Genomic DNA, 22839 nt, shown 5'->3' on the forward strand with positions numbered 1-22839 from the left:
ATATGGTTTTAGGTAATACATATTTTTTAATATACATATTTTTGTCTTATTTTTGTTATATAAGTAATACATATACTTTGTAAACATTTTTTTAACTTACAAAAGAATGCAAAGCGAAATTCGAGAGGAAACCAGTGAGCAGATTCTTATGTATCCTTCTAGAAATTTGCTATCCACACCAAGTCTGCATATAGGATACGTTAGTATTTATCTATCTGTGATGGGCTCAGGACTCACAGGTCTGGAGATTAGCATGAAGGCACGTTTCCTTTACCTCCATCCTGCCCACAGGGTTAACAGGAAACCCAGTCTTTGACCAGGTTCCCCTCCCAAATAATGCTAAGAAGCCCTGGGAACATTCTCCTGTCCCATAGGACCGTCATGTCATTGCATCTGGCTCCAGGGGGTGAACCTCTGGGTGAATATCTCCTGAGACGTCAGGACTGGCCTCCAATCCTCCCCCCTCTTCCAGGTGGCCCTTGAGCTTGTTTCTCCTACCTGTAATCCAGGCTCCCGAGTTCTTAGGCCACGAGAGAAAGGAGTATGTCTTAACTTCGATCAAAGCCCACTGTGACTGTCCCCCTCCAGATGACAATGGGAATGTCCACTCCCTTGAGGGAAAGCCTTTACCTTTTTACTCTGGAAAGTTGATTTTGACCCAAATCAGAACGCAGGACATTTTCCTCAGTCTGGATTCTTCAATCGTGGAACAAAATGGTGTGTGACAGTAAGGGTCTCCTGTGGACCACTGTGGTCACACCTAGCCACAACTGCATCTCTGTAGAGGGTTTGCCCCTGGTGCTTCATTCCCGGAAGATCCTTCTTTGTTTTCCAGAATAGAACTTGCAGCCCTGCAGATGAATTCAGTTTCTACCTCCTGCAAATAAGCCTCTTCTCTCCCTCTGCAGATGCTTCCAGAGATTTTAGGGCCAATATGTACTCAATGCTCACGTTCTAGTTACTAAGTTCTTGCTCACCACAAGCACTCTCTTCAAGGGAACTTTCTGTAATCAGCCCTAGGATGATGACAGCTGGGGTTTTGTTCGCCTCTCACTACATCTAGGAATGTGTGCCATCTTGCTAGATACATAGACAGAGGATTCAGGCACTGTATTTCTAAATGGTAAAAGAAACTCTATCTGTGCTATTTTATGCTGCTTCTTTTTTTTTTTTTAACAGGACTCTACTGGTACAATTTGAATGGAAAGGAGTCTGGTGAGGGTGGCTGTCTGGTCGCCAAGACAGGATAACATCTCTGGTCTTAGAAAAGTTTATGACAAGAACCTTGTTCCAGAATGTGGTCCTCAATTTTATAAACTCAGAAACTTAAATGTTAGCACACATAGACTCAATGGGACTCTAATGGCTGATGAACGCCAATTAATTAACTTGCAATGGGAAACATAACTACAAGCAGACCCTAAATCCATGTTTGCTGGTTAGCACATTTTCTGTCTATGGGAAACTTTTTACGCAAAGCCAAATTATAATCAGAAGGGTACTCAGTGAGAGCAAGCTCTAGAATAGTGAGTTTTCAACTAGGGAGAGTTAGCATCCTCTCGGGGATAGGTAGAGGGAGGGGTGCTTTTAGGGGAATCTGCGTGTGGTGTTTTTTTTCTTTTTTAGCATATGTCATTAGAAATGGCATACCCAATATAATAATTCAGTAATATATTTCAGGGGGAAATTTAAACCCTATTCATTCATAATGAAAATTATAAAAAGCAAAGCTCAACAGAATCTTCTTGGCTGGTAACACGCATCTTGGAGGGTGGGAAGCCACAAATCAGACTCTCTGGAGGGTCTAAGATTTTTTGTTTTTGAAAATGAGGCAAGAAAACATTGTTCACTGAGGCAAAAGCCATACATGAGGCAACTTACATTTTCAGCATCCAAATCAAAGTCTCTGTTCTCAAGTTCTTTCTCACTAAACAGTTTTGTGAAGAGTAGAGTCATATTTAGTTTATTAGTCACCCACTGTGGGAACTGATGTAGAAATGTATCTGTGCTACTTATGAAGCATTATGAACTGTAGAGAACACAGGATAACACTGTAAAGTGCCACTACAGTCTGGGGAGCAGATGCTGCAGCCAGGCCAAACCACCGTGCAGTTACCACGGACATCTGATGGTTTCAGCGTGGATTTTTCTCCCCTCTTCCTTCCCCAAAGATCTTCTGTTCATCTGGGGATTACTATGGTTCCTGGGAAGAGGAACAAAAACTCTTGTTCTAGCACATTCCAACCCCTTGAACGTGGTAATTGGTTTGTAACCTAAACCAGTCCAATCAGAGTGAATCTGAAAACCTTTTCTACGAAGATGCTGGGACAAAGATGGGCTCACTTTCCAGGTGCCTTTGGCAGCCATCTTTGCCCATGAGGAGGGCCTAAATTAGGAGAAAGCCAACACCAAGACAGTCAGAGAAACAGAAAGATACGAGGTCACTGGGCCCATCACTGGGCCCCTGGATCAAGTTTGCCTGAAACCAACACTACTCTGGACTTGACAGTTATTTGTACCAATGAATTCCTTTTCCTGTTTCCGCCATTTTTAGTTGTAGTTGAAAGCACTAGTGGGTGGATCAGGGCACTGCTGAATCTGGGTTGTTTGAATTTCTTGTTCTCCAACAGGCTCAAATATCAGTCAGGGAAGCAAGTCACAAAGAAAAAACTCCAGTAACTGTCATGCTCTTAACTTTTGCTGTACATCAGGATCACGTGGACAGCTTTTACAAATCTCAGGCCAATTAAATGAGAATCTACGAAGGTGGCACTTAGGAAACAGAATTTTTAAAAACTCCTCAAGGGATTCCAAAGGGCAGCCTGGGCTGAGACCCACTGGTCTAAGCAATTATCTGGCTCTGTCCATTCTAAAGAATCTGCTGACTAAATGTCCTAAGTATGTCTTCCCACTAAAGGAAAAAAAGGCCGACCTGTAACTTGTTTTGTGAGGTTAATGCAAACCATACTGTGTGACAGAAAAGCAAAATTTATTTGGAGCCTTGTTTTACTTTTAAAATGCATGCAAATTTTGTACTCAACTCCATTTTATATTCCCTTCTCTCTCTCTCTCCCGTTCTCCCTTCAACATTTAATAGGAGCTTGCCATGTACCAGTCACAGTGACAAGACATCAGGGATACAGAGGAAAACAAGAAAAACACAGTTTCTACAATCCAGAAAAAAGAGGTAATTAAACCGAGTAATTACAACAAAACTTATTAAATTTATGCTAAGGGCAGCATGGGGCACTATGTAAACAGGACAGTGGCTCTTGACCTCCTGGAGGAAGTGATGTTTAAGCTGAAACCAGAGGAATGCATATGAGTTACTTGGTAGATGATGGAAGAGGACCCAGACAGTGGAAGTGAAGGAAATGAAGAACACAGCGTGGAAAGCGGAGAATGCAAGAGGGTGGGGTGGGGGTGGGGGGGTGGTGGTGGTGGCAGCTGGAGATAAAGGCAGGAGCCAGGACTCTATCCCAAAGCAATACAAATCAACTGAAGGGTGGTAAGCAGTCAAAGTACGTGACTCCTCTTTCTGGAAGATAATTCTGGCTGCCTTGTAGGGCACGCAAGGGGATCGGGGAGCAGGGAGCTTAATAAGAGGGACTCAGGGAGACCCGTTAACTGGAGGCAGATACAGTAGCCTAGGCAAGAGCACTGAGACCGTGGGACTGGCGAGAAGTGGACTAATCTGAGTGACCCTTAAGAAGGTGGAATCGATAGGACTTGGTAATTGACCTGCCGTGGTGAGTGAAGGGGAGAGAAGTCAACAGTGACACACGTTTCTGGTTTGAGCAACTGTGTAGATGGCAATGTCATTTCTGGGATAAAGAACTGGAAGAGGAGCAAGTTTGTAGGAGATCAGTTGAATTTTGTTCTTCTTAAGTTTGAAGTACTGTTAGACATCTAAGTGCAGACAGCTGATAGGGAGTTACACGTGTCTCACATTCCGGAGAGCAGTATGGACTAGACATCGATAGTTGATAGTCACCAGCAAATTGACGGTAAGTAAAGCAAGAGAATGAACCAAATTACCTGGTATGCGTCTGCAGAAAGACTGCCTTAGGACAAAGCTCTGGGGAAAACCTACAATTAAGAGGAAAGTAGAAGATAGTCTTGCAAAGAATGAGAACACATCACTAGAGATGCAGGAGGCAAAACAGCAGAGAGCTTGACAGAAAAGGAAAGGCTGGGGAGGGGTATGTTTTTTAGAGAGTGAGCAACCATGTCAAATGCTGCTGAAACATCTAGTAAGATGAGGACTGAAAAATGTATATTGGATTTAGCAACACACAAGATCCTGGAAATGTTACCAAGAGTGGCTTGGGGAGGGAAAGTGAAATTTTTCACAAGTTACTGAAATGGGGCTGAGAGAGAGAGGGTGGTAACTGGAAAGGGATGTGGGTCAAGGGATAATTAAGACGAGATAGACTGGAAAATGAGTTTTTTTTAATAGAAGGAAATCAGGAAGACGGAAAGCAGAAGATACAAAAGTGTCAGGATACTGGAAATCATGGGATCCAGAAACGAGAAGGGTGCCCCGTCTACTGGAATAGGAGAGAAAGAGGAGTATCGGTGCAGAGAACAGCGAGGATTGTAGGTTTGTTGGCGTAAGTGGAGAGAATTCCTATTTGATCACTTTTATTTGTTCTGTGAAGGAGACAGTCACTGACAGAGAATGAGAGGGGGTGGTGGGTGGGTCAGAGGTTTAGGGGAGTGGGGAGGGTTTGAAATAGTTGTTGAAAATGGGAGACAATTGACTAAGGAAACAGTAGGCTAGTCAGGCAGTGTTAAGGGCTTAATTGAGATTGATAACCATTAATGTACAAGCTTGATAGTCTGTGTAGTTCTGCATATTTTCTCCTGTAGGTCTTAGCAGCGCATGAACCAGCAAGAAAAAAGACAGACAGCTGAATTCATATATGGCAAGATAGGTGCAATGGAAGTTGCAACAGAAAGGACTTAGAATATTGGCAGTGATGGGCTGATTGACGTGACAGGTTGTGCATACAAGCTGGATAGGGAGGGAAATATAGAGAAGCAGAGGCTGTTAGATAGAGAGTAGAGTAAGAGAATTGAAGGTCCGTTTGAAGCTGAAGACTTGACCAATGGAAGTAATTGTTGGAAGTAATTGACCAATGGGCTGGATTGATTTCAGAGGATGGGATGTCTGAAATTGTGATTTCAGAAATAGAATAGTTCAGGTGGGGACAAGGTCCAGGGTGTAGCAGTGGAAGCAAGTGGCTGAAACAGGGAAGGCCTTGGTAAATGAGATCAAGGAAAGGAGAAGCCATGGTGTTGGACGGATCACCCACTTACCCAGTTTGGAGGAAGGACTTGGTGGAGAACACTTGGAAGCTGAAGGTCCCATGCGATCTCCCTGCTGCCCACTCCTCTGATCACCTCTACCCTCACTTAACTGCAGCCACACCACCCTCCTTGCACCCCCTCAATCACACCAAGCTCAGTCCCACCTCAGGGCATTTGCATACACTTTCCTTCTGTCTGAATACTTGTCGTCCAAATACTCCACAGCTCACTCCCTCACTTCATTCAGGTTTCTGCTCCAACATCACCTCTTCAGAGCTGTCTCTGACCAGTCTACCTAAAATCGCAGCTCTCAACTTTGACCCCTAATCTGTTTTTATTTTTCTTCAGAGCATTTAGCACAACCTGAAATTACAGTACACATTTTCTTTATTATGCATCACCCCTCTAGAATGTAAGTTCAATGAGGGCAGTGATCTCGTCCCCACTGTCTTAGGACCTAAAACAGACCATAGAACAGAGTAGGTCCTCGATAAATACATGTCGGATGGATGGATGGACAGATGGATGGATGGACGGACAGAAAAGAGGCGGAATCCAGGAAGTAGAGGAAAGGCAGCTATTCATGATAAAGGGGGCATGCTGATTGGCATGGATTCTAGTGACCTAGGCCTTTAAAGCAAGGGTGAAAGCGGAAGTTTGAAAGGCACAGTGGGTACATGACACTGACATCCCCCATTCCTGAAATACCCAAAACTCCAGAGAACACCAGCCTCCACTAGAAAAGGCCAAAGGGACCGGGGTCCTGAGGGGACCAGATCTAAGGTTGCACGAACAGTGGTTCATCCTGCACGGGGCCCACAGGAGCAGCAGCCACAGTCCACACCACAGCTCAAGCTTACAAAAGGCAGCCTCCGGTTCCCTGCGTCTGTGCCTTTGCTCAGGTTCCTCTCCTGCTTAGAAGGTCCGCCTTGCTGTCTGCTCAGTCTTGCCCTTCTGTCAACGACTCACAACCATCCTTCTGACTACTCAGGCTGAAGCACTTGCTCCATACTCTGAAGCTCCACAGAGTAAACTGTATATACTGTTCACTCATCTCTCTTATTTACTCATTCATTTTTTTCATCCACTTCTTTAACTATGATGTGCCAGCTACTGTTCTAGGCATTATTTCATTTGATAATTACTGTTTTATGTTTTTATCTTATTTCTACAAGCAAACTGTAATATACCAACTAAAAAGATTACAGTGAAGTCACCAGATTATTTTAAGTTCTAATAGTTTAGACATGATAGAGAAGATACATAAAGCAAAGCAAAGGAATAGTAGAGCATTAAAAGGAAAATGCTAATTAAGGATGTTTGAATTTTTTCTCCCCAACCAGACTGTGAGGTCCTATGAATTTGCTGCAGTCAAACGACATCCTAAAATAATGCCTGACTTTCAGATGTATGACAATTTGCAGACCTATTTCACAAAAATCCCATTTTATGAAATAAAGTATGCAATTTTATAAAATTAATCTAATTGGATTGTTATCCTCTGTAGGATTTAGGGTTATTCAGAGGCTAACTTAAGCAGAGAATGAGTTTACTGGACATTAGGTAGCCTACAGAATCAAGGGGCGGCTCTGAGACTAGGTCCACAAAGCCCAAGAACGGGAGCATCTTCATGAGGGCATGTAACAGGTCACTGCATCCTGCAAGGCTGCCACTAAGATGGATTTGTGTCAACCTTCTCTCTGTCTCCTCAGCTTTCAGGGTCCCAGGAGACAGACTTACAGCATCAGCATGAAGAGCAAAAGGCATAGTCTCTTGTCTGACAGCCCCAACGTGCAACTGGGCAGGGATTATTCCCCACATGTAAACTGGGTCCAACTACCACAACAGCAAAAATGAGCCAGGGAAACAAGCGCCGTCCCAACCCCCTAGAGTACTCACTCCCTCTCTTCCGGACGCAGAGCCCCTCATTTGGTGCCTCTCTTCCACGACCTCACCGCACTCTGGCTGAATCAACGCTGTTTCCGTCCCTGCCATTTCTTGCGCCAGCTCTTGAGCTCCAGGAGGCAGCCGCATCGCCAGGAACACGGCGTCCTAGAGACCCTCAGGGCGTGATTTCAAAATCGGTTCAGATATATTCTGGGCAGTGAACTTAAGCACAAGCAAGTGCCTTTTTCTTCTATTCCACTGTAGACAACTTTTACAAATTTTTAAGTTTTAACAGTTTAATTTTTAATAGTTTTACCTTTCAAATGAATATGGAGAAACACAAGTCCTCCTTAGTTGCCTTCCTATCTTCTCTAAATCTACAAAATGCCCCCAGAACATCCCTCATTTTAGTAGGAGATCTTTTAAATTAAAAAACGATGTAATACTAATCTTCTTTGAAGCTGACTTCGGCTAAGAGTCTCTTCCTCAGTTTGGCTGACCGGCTCCCTCCCTGCTACAACTTTGGAATAAGACTCAAAATAAAACACTCAGTTCACTGGAGAGTAACTCTACTAATAACTGACTAAGAAGAAATTGCTCTCAGACTTTTCTAACTTGTACCTGGGAAGATAATCCTGGAAAACCATCATTGTAGAAAACATATTACTAAATTTATCAGAGGTTCTATAAACACTAAAAAATAAAATGCAACAGATTAATTCCATAGTAAGACCAGGAATAAGACTCAACCAAATACTGTAAAAAGCAAGGGAGTATCCATACAATAGAATATTATTCAGTCATAAAAAGGGTATGAATACTAATGCATGCTACAACGTGAACCTTGAAAACATTATGCTACGTGAAAGAAGCCAGTCACAAAGCCATATATTGTATAATTCTACTTACATGAAATGGTCGGAAGAGGCAAATCCACAGGAAGTAGATTAGTGGTTGCGAGGGGCTGCAGGGAGGGGGAAATGGAATGACTGCTGACAGACGTGTGTTTCTTCTGGGAGGGATGAAAATGTTCTGTAATCAGATAGTGGTGACGGTTGCATAACTTTGTGACCATACTAAAACCACTGAATTGTACACTTTGAAAAGGGTGAATTTTATGTTCTGTGAATTATTTCTCAAAAATAAATTTTTTTAAGGGAAGGAGGAGTCTTAATGAGAGATTTGGCATGAAAAGATATTGTTCTAAGGGCCCAAGAAAGGCATGGAATTTGGTATTTATGTCTAGTCAAAAACAAAGAGTGGAAGAAAAAAGCATAGAAAAGAATATCCAACAATTACATCCTTAAGCGTCTAAAGATTTAAAAAAAAAAGTTTTAATTACATTCCTCACATTGTGAGACAAATCATTTTCGCCTCTTTGGAAAGCATATTATGACTTGCTCATTTGTTTTTTGGGTACCGAAAAAAATCGCCAGCAGGCTTTCTTAGTTCTGAGTCTGTGAGCTGTGCAACAGTCTCAGCTGCAAATGAAGCAATTTTGTTATGTTGCAGCACTTCAACTCATTTAAGCTTTGTAAGAACTTTTTATTCGGAATAAAAGCATAGTTTGCAGACCGTGCCAGGAAATCATATTCCAATCATCTACATTTGCCCCAGTGAAACTCAGACTTCCTTGGATTTGCTTTTCCTCATTCTCTGAATGTTAATCTGTGTGTTTTTAGTCTCTGAGTTAACTGAGAAGGCTTTTCGTTCTGTGAACTAAGCACATTCCTTCAAAACCACAGGCATCCACTTCTCATTGGATTTATGACAATCACAACATTGGCATGCAGGTAAAAAAACTCCGTCTGCTTTCCCATCACACCTCTGGTTACCTCAGGGAACCCCACTTCAACGGCAAAGGAGGAAGGAGACTTTCTCCATCCTAACCCCGTCCGAGCATTCCTCAGCATTTTGTAGTGCGCTGTCCTTTCCTCTGTACATTTCTACAGCTCCAGCCATTGAATCATATTAGAGTTTTGCCTTCTGGAAGAAGGTGGAGTTTCAAGGAAAAGCAGATCAATAGACAGCAGCCTGGAGGAATCTCCCTTCTTCAGAACAGCCACCTTAGGAGATTCCTTCCTGCAGCCTCACGAGTTTATGGGTTAAATTATTTTCAAGGAGGGAATGGCCCAACAGCATTCTAAACTGAGATTAAGACTTTATCTTTTGTTCAACGCACAACATGGATCACTCTAAGCACTTAACAAATATTTAACAAAACTGAGTCAGTACCATAGTAAAAAAGTTAGAAAAGGTGAGGTTTTATTTCCCCCCGAGGAAGATTCACCCTGAACTAACATCTGTTGCCAATCTTTCTCTTTTTTTATGTGAGCCACTACCACTGCATGGCCGCCAACAGATGAGTGGTGTAGGTCCTCGCCTGGGATGTGAACCCCAGCCACTGAAGTGGGGCTCACCGAACTTACCCATTAGGCCATGGGGCCAGCCCAGAAAAGGTTTTAAAATCTGCTTTGTTTTTCCTATCAACACAATGCCATACATAAGTGGGCAGATTATAGTAAGAGTAAGAAAAATTAAGAGGGGCTGGCCCCGTGGCCGAGTGGTTAAGTTTGCGCACTCTGCTGCAGGCGGCCCAGTGTTTCGTTGGTTCAAATCCTGGGTGAGGACATGACACTGCTCATCAAACCACGCTGAGGCAGCGTCCCACATGCCACAACTAGAAGGACCCACAATGAAGAATATACAACTATGTACTGGGGGGCTTTGGGGAGAAAAAGGAAAAAAATAAAATCTTTAAAAAAAAAAAAAGAAAAATTAAGAATTAAAGAAGTAAAAGACCTCATATGCTTTGTGAGAAAGAGCAAAAATCCTTTTTTTCTGTGTTGCCTTTCTTTTTAGCTGGTTGTTGGGCAGACTGTTCTGCAAGAGAAGATATGACAATTGCAAAAGAGGAAAATGAAAACTGTAGTCTTTGCAACTAGAAAGTGTCAATTTAGGCTCAAGCACAATAAATGTGACAGTGGCCTCTTACTCTGCTGGCCACATAACTAGTAATATTTCTGATGATAACAAACAGAATTAACACTATAATTATTTTAATAATTCATGTTATAAAAATGCAGACATTTGTATTCCCGATGCTCCTTTTTACTTTAAGCCCATTAAAGAAATACAATTACTTTTCCTGTATTTCCCCATTATGCTAATTAGAACACTATGGACTCATGGCTATCAAGCATAACTAAACTGCTTTGAGTTCCTGGGCAGAGAGTCATGGTACTATGTAAACGTAATCAAACAGCCATTACTATTCCGTGATCAAACTGTTACATATATAGTTTTTTGCCATAAAGTATAGCATCGCTTTCTCATCTCCATGGTATACTGTTTTACAAAGCTGAGAAATATGGGCTTATTCTGCTTTTATAATTAAAACATCACTTTCAACGTTTGCAAAGCTCACTGAACTAACCACATCAATGATGGAGTCGGGCTTGCTTGTTTTGTTTTTAAGGAAAGTATTTAAGTTTGAACATAAGAGTCATGGCGGTTTTAAAACTGAACATATTTAAACCAGAGACAACGTAGTACAAAATCCTTTTCACCAAAATATTTTCCACCATGCATGAAAGAAAGGAAAAGAGATGAGAGTAACCTAAGATTATGGAAAATGTGGAAGGTAAGCTAAGAAGGAACTTAATCAAATATATACTTTAAAAAATAAGTCCAGAGAAGAGTGACTAAATGATAGCAGGAAGGCTTCAACAGCAGCCGGCAGAACTTCCTGACTGTAAGGGCTGTGAAAAACCACAGAGAAGTTTTCCGTGTTTTCCTTTGGAGATGAAAAACAAGACAGACAATTCTCCATTTAGATGTGCTATTATCTAGAAAAAAAGAACTGCCTTAGATAGTCTCGAGATTCCCATGCTTCTTTCACTAGCATGGAGGAAAAAAAGACGGAAGAAAGGGACTCAAGACTAAGCCCAGAGGCAAAACCCTCAGCCTGTCCACCTGAGTGCTTTGGGGACGGAGTAGTTTTGAACAGCTGAGTTTTCTGGAGAGCTATGTGTATATCATTCTAAGAATTAAAATTTTGGATGAAAATATTACCAAAAATGTATTATATTCCCTGATCTTTTTTCTTCTTCCTTCAGACTTCAAAGTTTTGGGGATTTTTTTACTGAGGAAGACTCGCCCTAAGCTGGCATCCACTGCCAATCTTCCTCTTTTTGTATGTGAGCTGCCACCACAGCATGGCCACTGACAGATGAGTGGTATGGGTCCCCCCCTGGGAACCGAACCCAGGCCACCGAAGCAGACCACACAGAACTTAACCACTAGGCCACCAGAGCTGGCTCTCCAAGTTTTTTTTTAAATATTAGGAAAGATTCAAACTCATTATAGAAATTAAGAAGGAAAAGAAACCATCATAATTCTACCATCCAGAAACCAAGTAACATTCTTTTTTTTTTTTTTTGATGAAGATTGGCCCTGAGCTAACATCCATGCCCATCTTTCTATACTTTATATGTGGGATGCCTGCCACAGCATGGCTTGACAAGTGGTGCCTAGGTCTGCACCTGGGATCCAAACTGGCGAACCCTGGGCCACCGAAGTGGAACGTGTGAACTTAACCACTGCACCACTGGGCTGGCTCCTCTTTCAGTTTCTTAAACAGAGTATACTGCACATAATTTAAGGCTATAAAATAATGAGATCCTCAGTCTAGAAGAGTATTTTCTAAAGCCTGGTACTATGTAAGACATTCTATATACACAGTCTCAATTAGTCCCTGTAAGCCAAAGAGGTAGGTGTTATTATTTCTGTCTTAGAGTGGAAGAAAATAAGGCTTTGGGAATTTATCAAGGACCCATAAAAAGCCACAGAGCCTAAATCCAAACCCTTGTCCAGCTTCAAAGTCTGACCTCTTAACCTTCTCCTAGGATTATAACCTGAAAGGCCACATACTGCTATAAATTTTAAGTGATCCCCACATGCATCCTTTACACTTTTTTTTTCTTTTTTTTTTGGTGAGGAAGATTGCCCCTAAGCTAACATCTGTGCCAATATTCCTCCATTTTTATATGTGGGATGCCACCTCAGCATGGCCTGACAAGTGGTATGTAGCTCTGTGCCTGGGATCTGAACCCACAAACCCCAGGCCACCAAAATGGAGAGTGTGAACTTAACCACTATACCACCAGGCCAGCGCCTACACACACTTTTAACGATTTTTCAAACTTTCCTTGATGTTCGGTCCTCATTTTTCAGTTTTCAAAGAAGGTATATTTTCTTCTTATGGTATACCCATCACCTTTCCAGTTTGCTGCTTTACATTTACTTAACCTTGGAAACATCAATAACACAACAAGTTCACTGAAATCTTGTGAAACACAATGGAGACTTCCAATGAGTGAAGTATATATAGATGCATACACTGGTTATTCCTACTCACAGCTCTGTTCTCAGGCTTCAAGACATGAAGGATATGACACAAGTCTAAAGATGCATCAGCCAATCCTGAAAAATCAGCATACTCACAATCCAAAATATTTTAATAACAATTTAGATAGTTACAGATGGAAAGGCACATTACCCAGAGCCAAGAAGCCTGGTCATACGGGAGAGCAGAACAGTGACTGCATCGGCAGAAAGTAGGTTCATAGAGAAGCTACAAAAAATTACATGTGCCCAAAACAAGCAAGGCAGAGGAATCCAGAGGGTATGGAATGTTTCAACAAGAAAAGGAAGAGGCTCGAAAAGGTGAAGAAGGCAGAACATCAAAAAGAATATGGAGTACAGAGGAAGGAGGCCAGGGGAGTTTGACACAAACAAAGATGACCACATGCCGTCTTGTTCTGACCAGGGTAAGAACAGTGGGTACAGAGGGAAGAGAGAGGCTGCCCTTGACGACACGGGGCTCTTCTTTCCATCTGGGCTGGGGCCGGGCCTGCTTGTCTTCTACCAAATGTGGACAAATGAGAAGCCTCACAGAGCTATCTTTATCACATATCAGCTTGGCAGGCATGTTGCTTTTAAACTCAACCACATATGCTACTATTTCATATAATACACAAAGTTCCCTTTTGTTTGTGAGGTTAATATGAAAGCTTTGTTAATCAAGTTACCACTATAATTAAAAATTATTTCTGATTATAGTTTGCCAGTATCTGATATTATAGTTATTTTACAATTGCAGAACATACATCTATGGGAAATGGGTGGCCCAGATGCCTGCAGGGGGACAACGGGTGGCAATTTCAATTATGCTTTTCTTCCACTGGCCTCTGTTCCCTGCTAAGCTCTCTCTTAAGAGAAAGAAGAAACATGATGTCGCTCTGACCTGAAATCTCTAACTCTTAGGAGGCAGAGTGCTGACAGAGCCTAGAGTACAGCTTACAGTCCAAGGGTTCTAAGGCCTTCCTCGGTTGCTCCGTAGGGATGAGACTCTCAGAATAATGCCCTGGATACATATTTCAGACTGACCCCCCATTTCTACCCTTTCACATGACTTTTCCCCCTGAGTCTGCTACTCCTTAAGGCTCCTTGTCTCCCTAAGTCTCCCTGTGTCCCTGCACTCTATCAGGCTGACCTGACACATGAGCATCTGAGTTTTTCAGGCCAACAGCTTATAGTCACCTCCTGAAAAACAAAACAAAGGGGCTGGGCTGTGGCATAGTGGTAAGTCTGTGTGCTCTGCTTTGGCAGCCTGGGGCTCACAGGTTCGGATCCTGGGCGCAGACCTACACACTGCTCATCAAGCCATCCTGTGGCAGAGTCCCACATACAAAGTGGAGGAAGACTGGCACAGATGTTAGCTCACGGACCATCTTCCTCACACACACACAAAATAAAAATAAATTAAAAAATAAAAATAAAAAAAACAAAGACCAAGTTTATAAGGAAGACAGGATATTTGCTTGGCATGTAGTAAACATGGCCTCCCTTTGTCCTCTTTATACTTTATTCAAACAAAATTATAAAAAGTGACTATATCCAAGTAATTAAAGAATGAGTATATTATTCCTGCATCTATTGTTTATAAATGTAATCAGCAGTGTGTCTCTTAGATGTTTTGGGTACTAGGGAAAGAAGTAGTCCTTAATAAAATGCAATATATGATCACACAAATGTGAGTACTTTTAAGCTAATCAGCCATGACAACTCAAACTTAAACGACGTGGTAAGTACTTACAATTTTCGCATGCAAAGAAAAAGGTATGAACAGCCTAAACAATACAGCATTTAAAAAAATTCTCATTTTCTTCTAACTATTCTGTGGCTGTTAACATCATGGGGTGCTATCAAAGGTCAGAAACATTGAACTGTCGAGAAATATTCTGAATAGTAATAGTATTACATTGTGAATTTTATTTTCAAATCTTGGTCAATAAGAAAGAAAATAATAAAGTTAAACAGTCAAAAGAAGTACCAAAAAAAGGACAGTCATTCATATATACAGAAGATACGAACAGTATAGATTCACTTCCAGTTGATTCAGTCCTATTTACACATTTAAAAAACAAAGTACATCTTAATTTGTCAAGAAGCTGACCATTTAGCCCCGGGAGAGGAACTTTACTTTAGCTTTTCATCGTGGCCTCAATACCTTGTCACAGGATACTCATCACCATCAACTTAAAAAAATCAATTTTGAGAAGTAACTGCTGTATATCATCAATTCACAAGTGATTCAAAGGGAACAAAACCTTAAACCTGGGACTACTTGACGTTGCGCACGACTCTCCTACAGTGGTTTGTTTTCATCTCCTCCAGTGCTTGTTCCAGCTGCTGCACCAAACGGACCAGGGTGGCTGGGTCCGTCTGCAAAACCTGGGTGGTGTGAGCTCCATTCTGGTTAAGGTGCAGTTTTATAGTCACTGATGGTTTAATCTGTTGTCTGAGGCTTCTGCTTGCAAGCTTCATTTTAAATGGAATAAGAACATAACAACTATTTAATAATGATGCTAAGTACAAAATGTTTATAATTACCTTATATCATATACAAAACCCAAATTTCAGATGAATCACAGACCTCAAAATAAAAAGTAAACTTTAAAACTTTTGGAAAGAGAAACAAAATGAGAATATATATGCAACCTTACAGTATAGAAGGATTTCTTAAACATGATTTAAAAGGCATAAACCATAAAGAAAAAGTTGATAAATTTAACTATATTAAACTTATTAAATTTTCTTCAAAGGATACCTAAAGACGGTAGAAAAACAAGCCACAAACTGAGAGAAGATTTTTGTAACATATATAACCAAAAAAAGATTAGTATCCAGAATGTATGAAGAAGTGCTGATTTTCTTTTTTTAATTTGTTTCCTTTTTCTCCCCAAAGCCCCCCGGTACATAGTTCTACATTTTTAGTTGTGGGTCCTTCTAGGTGTGGCATGTGGGATGCCGCCTCAGCATGGCTTGATGAGCAGTGTCATGTCCACACCCAGGATCTGAACTGGTGCAACCCTGGGCCGCCAAAGCGGAGCGCTCAAACTCAACCACTTGGCCACAGGGCCAGTCCCAGATCTGCTGATTTAATAAGGAAAAAAACAGAAGACCAAGAGAAAAATGTACAGAAGACCTAATTAAGCACTTCACAAAAGAAAAAACACAAATAGGGGCTGGCCCCGTGGTCGAGTGGTTAAGTTCCCATGCTCCGCTTTGGCGGCCCAGGGTTTCGCTGGTTCGAATCCTAGGCGCAGACATGGCACCGCTCATCAAGCCATGCTGAGGCCACATCCCATATGGCAGCAAAAAGAAACAAACTACAGCAAAATGGATTGTCATGGATAAATATAAAAAGAAAATGTTAAATCAAAAATGCAACTTGCAGAAAAATACATGAAAATTTAAAATATACATAGTTTAGTGAAAAAATGTGTTAAGAAAACTATAAAGAAAAGAGTAACAGAAAATTCAGGATAATTACCTCCAGCGGGCTGGGAGGGGGCTGATCAGGAACGGGGAAGGGCACCGGTGAATCAAGGGTACTGCTTTTCTATTTCTTAAGCTTGGCAATGGGTACTTGTTTTATTATTATTCTTTAAACCGAATATTTATAACCTTTTGTTTGTATGATACATTCCAAAATTTTAAAGTAAGTACTATTCACATATTTTATTTTATTTATTTACTTATATTTATTAAGATTGGCACCTGAGCTAACATCTATCACCAATCTTCTTCTTCTTCTTCTTTTTTTTTCCTTCTTCTCCCCAAAGCCCCCTGGTACCTAGTTGTGTATTCTAGTTGTGAGTGCCTCTGGTTGTGCTACGTGGGACGCCGCCTCAGCATGGCTTGATGAGCGGTGCCATGTCTGCACCCAGGATCTGAACCAGCGAAACCCTGGGCTGCCAAAGTGGAGTGCACGAACTTAACCACTCGGCCACAGGGCTGGCCCTCACATATTTTAAAAAGAAAATAAAACCACTAGAAACAATGACCGAATTGGAAGTGATAGTATTTAATCCTAGCACCAGACTAGCCCTCTAAAGACCAGTCTTCCTTAAAAGGAACCAGGACCTCCTCGAAGTAATAGCTGATTCGAGATCTGGGACAAGAATTATCCAAGATGAACCTGAAACATCTGTTATACAAGAAAGCAAGGCTGTTATCCAAACCCTACTGGAGTCATGTCAAAAGGACAAGAAGCCAATTGAAGAGACTTCCAACAAGTCTCTGAGTAAAATCTAAACTCGAGATTTCAGGATTAACGTAATACCACAACATAGAATATTCTAATAACTTTCAATTAACTCTAGGTGACCCGGGCTTCCAAAAGAACCCAAAATACTGATGCAAGGCTGAAATTTAATGTCTCAAAATAATTTGGGAACCACAGCTCAATCTCTTTGAGTGAGCTAGTCCCCAAACACAAAACAGGTACTTGTAAGGTAAAGTATCTCTTTAAGATCATTTCTCTACAATTACAGATATGACAGATAGGCAAACTATAAATAACATGACTGAAAATACTACTTACTCGTTCAATTACGCATTGTTTATACTTCTTTTTCTCTATATCTGCACTCATAGGGACCAAATGTATCTCGGTGTGTAATTAAGCCATGAACTTTTTGTTGAAAGACTTAAAGATCAATCTATCCTCAAATTTTTAGATAACACGATATTTAAATTAATAACCTTTACAGGTAAGTATCTATACTATTCTTTAAAATTTCTAGGTAAAGATTATATAACATGCTTAATAAACACCTAGTAAGACATGATCAGGCCCAATTTTTTCTCAGAAAGAAATCTGAGTGATGCTCAGTACTACAGGATAAACAAAAGTACCCCACAAAGTTTGTGATATGGACTTATTTTTTAATGGGGATGAAATACTCTTTCTCCCTGTAAAAATAACAACAGCAACTTTCTGTGGATCAGCCCTAAAGGTAAACCCTCCTATACCGATCTCAGATGCATTCAATTTACTGATGTTATTAACAAAGGCATTAGTTGTGCTGGCAATTGAGGAAGTATGAGAAATGTTTCTATTAGAAACTAAACTATGATGATTAATTTATTTCCCATAAGCAACTGCACCACAATTAGATGGTAACTGTCCATTTACTGCCAGTCTCCATGAGATAAATCAGTTACTCAAAAACGAAAGGTCCTGAGTCATGTTCCCAGTTTTCCAGCCATTCAGTGGGTCTTCATCTGACGTCTTCCTCCCAGAAAGCATAAGAATCCACTCCAGTTAAAATCCCTTGTAACGATTTCAACCAATGAGCTCAGGAAATCAATTCGTTCTCTGAGCCGCTTTTTTAGCCCTTAAATGCATTTCAGCACATGCAGCAATATTCATTCAGTACACCCTCAATTTCAACTGTTTTAGCCTTTGCAGAAACACAGCTACTCAAACTCATTTCACTGGGCAAATGAACTCTCTTGAGCTTAATTAGAATTAATTAATTAGAACATTTATTTGCTTAAGTTTCTAACTTCTAACAATGTCTTCATAATAGAAAAGCGCAAAGCAAATCAATAAAGCCAAAAAAAGCACTTCTAAGGGCTACTGGACCCCAATAGTCGGAAGTTATGCCCACACAACAGCAAGGTTAAGATGTACAAGGTAAATTACTGCTGAACCTCATGAACAGGACCATGCCCACATCACCTCCACCTGGTTATTATTAGAGGACGTAAACACAAAGGCTTAAGGCAGCGATCCCCTCCTCCTCCCCGTGAGCCCCACAGGACCCGCTGCGATGTCGCCAAGACCACAAACTGTGTCTTGTTCTTTGCTGAAGCCACACCATCTGGCACACGATAGGTGTACAGGAAATATTTGATAAATAGTTTGTTTAGGAAGCTGCTTACCCCCACCCCTTTTTTATATTCAGCACTGAATACCCACTATGTACCAGGTATCATGCTGGGGACAGAGCAGTGAATGAGACACAGCACCTGGCCTTAGGGAGCCTCTAATCTGGTTTATACCGTATCTTGTGTTAATATCCATTCAAGCTCTCATCACACTCGATCACAATTGTTAAACTCCTCTAACTGCATTTCTATAACCTATTTGGACCATCTTACCACCATTCAAATCAGGAAGAATCCACTATAACAGTGGTTTACAAACTTCATTGTACGTTAGAATTACCTGGGTGAAAGGGGAGCTTTAAAAAACCCTGATGCCCAGGCCAAACCCCATCCCAATAAATCAGAATCTCTGGGAATGGAACACAGACATCAGAATTTTTCCAAGCTCTCCAGGTTATTACAATATGCAGTGAAGTTTGGGAACTAGTGCGCTATACCATATATGCATACGCTCATTCCCGCATCCACGTGGGCCTTTACAACCTACCCTGTCTCCTCGGTCAAGAATATTTACCCTGCTTTTCTCTAGTCATTCACCTTTCTGAAATTTCACCTCCTTTTTGAAGCTTTTCTGGATCATGCAGTGTACACTGAACTCCCTGAGCGACAGCTTTTTTTAAATACTCAGTGGTACTTTCATTTATACAAACATCTTCTTTATTCCTCTCTAGAACCTTACTTTATAACTAACTTTAATTATTGGTTATTTTGAGAACATCTAATATCCCTAACTGGATAACAACATTTTTCCAGCTGAGACAGTGTCTTACACTCCTTTTATGTCCCAAAGCATTTAGCACAGCCCTAATCAGCAAATGTATAACATACAATAAATATCTATTAACTTATCTGTCACTGCTCGATAAAGGGCTACATGCAATCATCTGAAAACTCCCTTTTGGTTATCTATGTGGCTCTCAAAACAACTGGATCTTGGGGCCAGCCCCGTGGCTGAGTGGTTAAAGTTCCACACACTGCTTCAGCAGCCTGGGTTCACGGGTTTGGATCCTGGGCGAGGACCTACTCCACTCATCAGCCATGCTGTGGAGACATCTCACATACAAAACAGAGGAAGACTGGTACAGATGTTAGCTCAGGGCTAATCTTGCTCAAGCAAAAAAAGAGCAAGATTGGGGGCCAGCCGGTGGTACAGTGGTTAAGTTTCCACGTTCCACTTCAGCAGCCCAGGGTTTGTCAGTTCAGATCCCGGGTGCAGACCTACGCACTGCTTGTCAAGCCATGCTGTGGTAGGCGTCCCACATATAAAGTAGAGAAAGATGGGCACGGATGTTAGCTCAGGGCCAGTCTTCCTCAGCAAAAAGAAGAGGATTGGCAGCAGTTAGCTCAGGGCTAATCTTCCTCAAAAAAAAGAGGAAGATTGGCAATGGATGTTAGCTCAGGGTGAATCTTCCTCACCAAAAAAAAACAAAACAAAACACAATTGAATCTCACAAAAATAATGTTGTGTAAAAGAAGCCAGACAAAAGAATATTTACTGAATCATTCCATTCACAGAAAGTTAAAGAACAGGCAAAAGTAATCTGTGCATTAGAAGTCAGGACGCTGGCTACCTTTAGAAAGGATGGAAGGAAAAGTAGGAGGCAAGGAAGATGTTTCTGGGGTGCTGGTCTGGGTAAACGCCGGTTTCATGGGTGTTTTCACTACTCGATAATTCATATTGAGCTGTACACTGACCTGTGCACTTTTCTATATGTGTGTTTTGTTTAAACAGAAAAGTTTTTAAAAATCTAAGCACCCTTTGAAAAATCTGCATAACCATCTCCTTTTCCAACATAACCTATTTCTAACAAACCTTGCAAATTAAACGAATGTAAACCCACTAAAAAAATATAAGAAAATGAACTATTTGTGAAATGGCCTGAAAATGAATGTTAAAAAACTAAAGTTTTGGGCCAGCCCCGGTGGTCTAGTGGTTAAGTTTGGCACACTCCGCTTCAGCAGCATGGGTTCGGTTCCTGGGCACAGATCTACACTGCTCTGTTAGCAGACCTGCTGTGCTGGCAGCTCACATACTAAAAATAGAGGAAGATTGGCACGGATATTAGCTCAGAGCAAATCTTCCTCAGGAAAAAAAAAAAAAAACCCTAAAGTTTCACACCAGAGTTTGGTTAAGGTGGTAAAGAACACAATAAACCTGAGAACATAAACCTAAAATAAATCTTATATTCTGTCAGGCTAAAAAAAAAAGTCCTACCTGTACATCCAGTCGCCATTCAAGGCTGTGGTAACTGGGAAGGTCTGGTGCCAACTCACTTAGAATAGTCCTGATCTCCTTTCTGTTATCCAGATAAAGCTGAAGCAACAGTTTGTTCAGTTCTTCAGAGAATCCCAGAACGAAAACAGAGTCTTGGAAATCCAGCTCAGATATCTAAGAGTGAACCAAGGTTAAAAGAACATCAAAACTTATCTTTGTCTAGGAAACGCTAACATACTTGATACACCTAAAACATTATCTTCCCTAATTCTTTTCTGTTTAGTAAAATAAAAAACGCTCCTTATAGCTAAAGGCAACCCTGCCCACTATTCCAAAATCTGAGTTTCTGATATATAAAAATGCCATATTAAAGTTTAAAAGGGAAAGAATTGTTAAAACGCCCAGTTTTCTGTCCTATTCTCCATCAAGCCAGATTCTCCTAATATGCAAAAAACAAATGGTCAATAATTTAATTCTGCCCCCTCTCAGGATATGCACTACAGCCTATGGCGTCATAACACGCACATTCGAGGCACTTCTAATTTATACTGGCGAGAAGCGTCCATACCCGGGGGTCACGCTCTAGTTTACACCGTCTAGGCACGGCTTCGCTAAATCTGTTAGGAACCACTCGCGCCTCCCTGAACTAAGCAGGTCCCCGCCGGGACTACGATGCAGCGGGCGCTGGACCTCCCTGAGGTCCGGGGGATGCACAGAGGCCCCAGGAGCCCTTACCAGCAGCTTCGAGCTCTCCGTGAGGAGGTACGTCAGCCCCTCCACCCCATGCTGGACCGTGTCACTGCTCACGCTGAGCTTTCCTGGGACAGACGGACAGCGAGCAAATCGAGGACTGTGCGATGCTTACCCTGTCATTCAGACTCTCATTCGAGAATAAGTATCACCCACCATCCCGCGGCCTCAAACACCACAATGAAACCGGGCTACCACCAGCCTGCCGCCCCTCTCCACTCCCCCCACAGAGCATCGCCCGCGCCCGCGCGCCCTTCTGCGCAGGCGCAGCCTCGTGAGCGCGCCGGCCGCCAGCGGCGGGAGCCCGACTCTGGCCCAAGACGAGTGTGGTGGCTGCCGTTCCCCGGGCCACGTTGGCCTCTCGCCCCCCTGGCCGTCCGCCGCGGCCCCCTTACTGGCGGCGCCCTCGTAGATCTTGGGGTTCGCGCCTCGCCTCAGGAACTCCACCGCGATCCGCCCGAACTCGGCGACCACTGCAACGGGAGCCGGGCGTGAGCGCCGCGCGCGGCCCGGGCCGCCCCCCACCCTCCCGCGCCGCCGGCCCCACCGCGCCCCGGACCCGCGCTGTCCACTCGCGGCAGGAAGGCCAGGTGCTCCTTATGCTCCTCCGACAAGTCCAGCAGCATCTTCGCGGGCAACCCGTTGTCCCCCGGCAGCGAGACCCCGCCCTCACCACTTCCGGCACCCACGTTCCGCTGCCGAGAGGCTCGGGCGCCTCCGCGTCCCGAGCTTTGGGTTCCGGCCTGCGGCTGGGTGCGCGGTGCCCCGCGCAGTGGAAGAGGCAAGGATGCTGTCGATCCGACACGCCCCCTTGTGGAGCTGATGCTAATAACATCGATGGCTAACGTTTGTTAAGCGCTAAGTCAGGAACTGTCCTTACATTTTACTAACTCAGAGTTCACTAGAATGAAGTCGGGACCATGACGGTTCCCATTAGAGATGAAGAAACTGAGAGACAGGTCAAGGAACTGAAACTCACTTTTATAGAGCTGTTATTTGCACAGAACCTTTGTATATGGATCTTGTTTGATTTATCTCATTTAATGAGCTCAATAGCCGTGACCTCGTTTTTATAGATGAGGCATGAAAACTCCAAAGATTGTGTAATGAGCCAGAGGCAGAGCTGGGAGAAGAGAGCCAGATCGCTTGACCACTACCTGCCCCAAAGCGAGTCTACACAGCAGGCGGGAAGCGGAAGGTTTGTCACAAGTTCTGTGAGTGACTATAAATCGGGATAAGCTGGTGATGATGATGATGATGATGATGACAGTGACCGATGCTTGCAGGGTCCAGAACAATGTCTATTTTTATGTGTTGTGGGCGTGTGAGAATGTGGTTCCTTTCCCAGCTTTCTCTTCTCACCTGCTGTG

The 22839-nt window shown here is 42.4% G+C and overlaps 1 protein-coding gene and 1 long non-coding RNA gene across 2 annotated transcripts; both read right to left on the reverse strand.

Annotated features, from left to right (window-relative positions):
- Positions 1-1832: 1832 nt before the first annotated feature.
- On the reverse strand, positions 1833-8233 carry LOC124249408 (uncharacterized). The gene is made up of 3 exons (XR_006891384.1): positions 8110-8233; positions 7213-7365; positions 1833-2203 (listed from the first exon to the last, which is right to left on the reverse strand). It is a non-coding gene; the product is annotated as an uncharacterized LOC124249408 (long non-coding RNA).
- Positions 8234-14515: 6282 nt separating this feature from the next.
- Positions 14516-22183, reverse strand: COMMD2 (COMM domain containing 2). The gene is made up of 5 exons (XM_046657358.1): positions 22029-22183; positions 21865-21942; positions 21455-21537; positions 20720-20893; positions 14516-15084 (listed from the first exon to the last, which is right to left on the reverse strand). Exons 1-5 carry the CDS (start codon positions 22093-22095, stop codon positions 14887-14889), a joined length of 600 nt encoding a protein of 199 aa, XP_046513314.1. The 5' UTR covers positions 22096-22183; the 3' UTR covers positions 14516-14886.
- Positions 22184-22839: the final 656 nt, after the last annotated feature.

Source organism: Equus quagga, chromosome 1, assembly GCF_021613505.1.
Source record: "Equus quagga isolate Etosha38 chromosome 1, UCLA_HA_Equagga_1.0, whole genome shotgun sequence".
NCBI lineage: Eukaryota > Metazoa > Chordata > Mammalia > Perissodactyla > Equidae > Equus > Equus quagga.

Coding starts and splice junctions, on each gene's coding strand:
- COMMD2 (XM_046657358.1), bottom strand. CDS start 22,095: ATGCTGCTGGACTTGTCGGAGGAGCATAAGGAGCACCTGGCCTTCCTG. Junction 21,943..22,028: donor GCCGCGAGTGGACAGCGCGG/GTCCGGGGCGCG, acceptor CTCCCGTTGCAG/TGGTCGCCGAGTTCGGGCGG. Junction 21,538..21,864: donor GATCTACGAGGGCGCCGCCA/GTAAGGGGGCCG, acceptor CGTCTGTCCCAG/GAAAGCTCAGCGTGAGCAGT.